This window comes from Notothenia coriiceps, unplaced genomic scaffold, assembly GCF_000735185.1.
Source record: "Notothenia coriiceps isolate Sejong01 unplaced genomic scaffold, NC01 NC01_scaffold00032806, whole genome shotgun sequence".
Lineage (NCBI taxonomy): Eukaryota > Metazoa > Chordata > Actinopteri > Perciformes > Nototheniidae > Notothenia > Notothenia coriiceps.
In genome coordinates this window covers 260,223-264,124 of record NW_011365507.1, presented here as the reverse complement: position 1 = coordinate 264,124, position 3,902 = coordinate 260,223, and the positions used below count along the sequence as shown (strand labels likewise).

Below are 3,902 nucleotides of genomic sequence, written 5' to 3'. Positions count from 1 at the left end.
GTTAATGTTGGTAGGTAAGTTTGAGAAACCGGCCGAGATACACTTTTTTGTTTATATTCCATAGTAATGCTCTAACCATCCCGATACGCCAATGAATATCGAAGTGCTTTGGACAAAAAATCCATAAAAAAAACGTCATCTGTCGGAAACATTTCATCTGTTGAAGCCTTGGCGCTAGTAAAAAACACGACCAATCATTTTAGCCAGCCCGGCTAAAATAACTGGATGGCCTACCTGCCTGTCAGCCTTCAATCTGTGCACAAACTTATCTCGTGCCCTCATTGGTCATGTGCGCGTTCGTGTGTGTTGGAGGAGGGGCTCTTTAAGGAAGTGGCAGATTTTTTCCGGCTGTGTATTTTCAAATTCTAGCGCACTCGAGCTGGTTTCTCCAAAATGACGTACCTCACCTTTAACAAAGCAATACAAAAGTGTGCTCAAGCTGCTGCTCGTGGACCAGAACACTTCACATTTTTTATAATTGTCATGATATTTTGTTGATATTTTAAACACAGATGTACTAAATGTGTCTGCCTCTGTTTGTCACCGCAGGTCTGGCCTACGTGTGTGAAGGGCTAAAAGAGCAGAGGAAAGGCCTCGTCACTTTGGTGCTATGGAACAACCAGCTCACACACAATGGCATGGGCTACCTCGCTGCTGCACTGGTACACACACACACGCACGCACACACACAAACACACTGTAGGACAATACATCCACTCACACACACACTTATCAGATGTTTTAAGATGAATCAAATGCGTGTTTTTACCTCTTAAAACCTAAGAAAGTGGAAATAAACGCAGTTTTTTTCTTTACTGTTGCATTATAAAATAAATGTTGTTTGCACACTGAAATTGCTGTAGAATAATGACATCATAAGCATTTATATTTGTCCCCTATTAGCCACACTTTAAGCCCACTCTTGACTTCTGGGAAAGGAAGATAGCACTCGAGTTAAGTCTTTGCTTAGGAAGGCAATAAAATAACACAATGATCTGTAGTCTGAACCAGACGGCTAACTCGTTAGTTGGTCCCACATTGTAAAGAACATCACAGTAACCATTAACTGCTCTTACCTTTCACAATAAAAGCCCTGCACACATACACACAGTTTCACTGACAACAGAGAGTCAAGCTGCTCCACATTAATGTCAATGTAAAACAAAGGGATAATCTGATTTGAACACATTATTTGATCATGTTTCTTTTAAACCTCCTTAGTGTCTGATAGATCTTGTTCAAAACAAACAAGATTAACAAGTCTTTGATTTTTAGATGAATGACTCATCATGTATGCATTTCACTAGAGAAACCATTACCTGATTAACCTGTGTAAACGTGTGAGTGACAGCTGTGAGGTGAGGGATGCCTCTGCTGTGTAGATAGGGGCTGTGATGTCTGCTTCTCCTGGACATTTCTGCGTAGCCTCCTCAGTAATACGTGTGACACTCAGTGAACAGTTGGGAGCGTGTTCCATTTCTCTTCATCATCTTGTTTTGAATTCACAGCAGTCTGACATAGATAACCAATTACAATTATCATCACAGTCATTGTTTTGGTAGGACAGCGTCTACAGTAAGTCGGCCATTTTAATACGGTTGTGTCGTATTAATAGAACCACTCAGAAGTTTCTAAGCGATTATTGAATGCCTATAATTCTGCATGTTTAGAGAAATCACTAGAGCTGAAATGATTATACCAAACAAAAACAGCCAAATGAATGCTTTCAACCTCTTAGATGTTATGTATGGAGAATTATGACGCATGAAAATGTTCCCGTAACACATCATGGTTGTGTATATGCTGGAGATTTCTTCCCAAGTCATTTGTCTAAGGCTGATGCTTGTGAGATGTTGCAGGATAAACCGAAATGCACTTAAAACCGTTATTCATTCTGATCAAGGACACCCCATGACTGTGAATCATAACCACAGTGCGAGTTATCTTCACATTACGTGAGATGGTGACGTTGGATGTTTAAAAGTAACAGTATCATAAGACGGCCTTTACACTGACAATGAACAGAGAAACAGACATTTCTTATACACTGAAAAAGATAAGGGAATTTGTTAAGGTCTCCAGGCACCAGTGTGGGCTCTCACACACAGACAGGATAATTATTCTATTATCTGCTCAATAGGTAGAACATTCTGGTCTGAAAGGAAATGCACTTTGATACAGACTCTCAAAAGTGTCAAAACGATATATTGTTAGGAATCAAATAGACTGAAGAAACCTGCATATATGTATGTTTTTTTAAATACTAAACGTATGCATACTGTAGTTGTCGGAACTATAAAATACATTACATATTTGAAAGTCTTTTGAAAATGGTTCATATGATAGTACACACATTTCTTGAACACCATTAAACACACTGACAAACAGCAGCTGTTAAAACTTAAATGCCTTCTCCCATAGCTTTACATTTTTTTTAGAAAAACACCATCAATATCTCTGATGTTTGTCTCCCTCCCTCAGCCATGCACGCAGAGTCTGGAGACCCTGAACCTCGGCCATAACTCTGTGGGTAACGAAGGGGTCCACAAGCTGAAAGACGGACTGATTGGAAACCGCTCTGTGCTCAGGCTGGGCCTCGCCTCCACCAAACTGTCCTGCGAAGGTGGGGACTAGTGTCTGTCACTTTTTGTGGAGGTTTTGCTGTTAGGCTATTTTTTAACTCCTCTCTCTTCTGTTGTTTGTGCTCTAGGAGCTGTGGCTGTGGCTGAATTCATCGCTGAGAGTCCCAGACTGCTGCGCCTCGACCTCCGAGAGAATGAGATAAAGACGGGCGGACTGATGGCCCTGTCGCTCGCTCTCAAAGTCAACACCTCTCTGCTGCGCCTGGACCTGGACCGGGAGCCCAAGAAAGAAACTGTGAGCATGGGGAAATGCGGAGGGAAGGGGATAGAGGAGAGGAAGTAAAGGGACGTAACAAAAATGTTTTAACACAAAAAAAAAAAGATGGAAAGTAAAGATACGATATACTTTATTTTCCCCAAGGGGATTTTTTTCTGGGGCAAAAGTGCAACACGCCTCCATCCAACTCAAAAAAGTAGCCAAAGATACAGTAATAAATTACAGACAAAGATAACTGTGTGTGTGTGTGTGTGTGTGTGTGTGTGTGTGTGTGTGTGTGTGTGTGTGTGTGTGTGTGTGTGTGTGTGTGTGTGTGTGTGTGTGTGTGTGTGTGTGTGTGTGTGTGTGTGTGTGTGTGTGTGTGTGTTGCAACACCAAATATGTATCTTAATAAATAGCTGTGTGGAGAGGACAGGAAATGAGGAGAGAGAGATTGGAAGTCTCCTCAACCCATATGTAACCATAGCGCCGTCGGCTATGGCTTTTTGAAGAGCATTATGTTTTTAAGTAAAGACCTAAAGCAGCCTAAGGGCTAGAAAGACACAGGATTTGCTTTGATTTAGTTGTTTATTACCCCATTTCTTTATTTGTTGTCCCTCAGGTAAAGAGCTTCATTGAGACCCAGCGCGCCCTGCTGGCTGAGATCCAGAACGGCTGCAAGAGGAACTTCATCCTGGCCAAGGAGAAGGAGGAAACCGAGCAGATGATGAGGCAGTCGGCGTCCATGGCTGAAATCGCTACAGAGGATGGGACCAGAGAAGAAGAGGAGGAGGAACCAGCAGCAGAGGGCAAAGGGGACGCAAAGGGGAAAGAGGGAGAGGGAAAAGTTGAAGCAACAGGAGATGAAGCAAAGACAGTCAGCCAATCAGGAGAGGGCACCGAGACGAGCATTCCTCAGATGATCCTGGACTCGGACTCGGACACTGATGATGAGGACGGAGAGGAGGTGGTGACGAAGTCCTCTTCCACATTAAACTCCTCCACTCGCTTTAGCCAGACTTCTGCTCAAACCCAGACCACCCAGCCCCCCCGCAGTGCCTCAG

The 3,902-nt window shown here is 43.0% G+C and overlaps 1 protein-coding gene across 1 annotated transcript in view; it reads left to right on the top strand.

Annotated features, from left to right (window-relative positions):
• Window positions 1-3,902, top strand: part of ppp1r37 (protein phosphatase 1, regulatory subunit 37) — a 72,984-nt gene that overhangs the window by 64,712 nt on the left and 4,370 nt on the right. Inside the window, exons 8-11 of the mRNA XM_010789342.1 lie at window positions 550-662; window positions 2,482-2,623; window positions 2,711-2,877; window positions 3,461-3,885. Of these exons, the coding sequence (XP_010787644.1) occupies window positions 550-662; window positions 2,482-2,623; window positions 2,711-2,877; window positions 3,461-3,885 (847 nt within the window). The remainder of the gene's footprint in view (window positions 1-549; window positions 663-2,481; window positions 2,624-2,710; window positions 2,878-3,460; window positions 3,886-3,902) is intronic.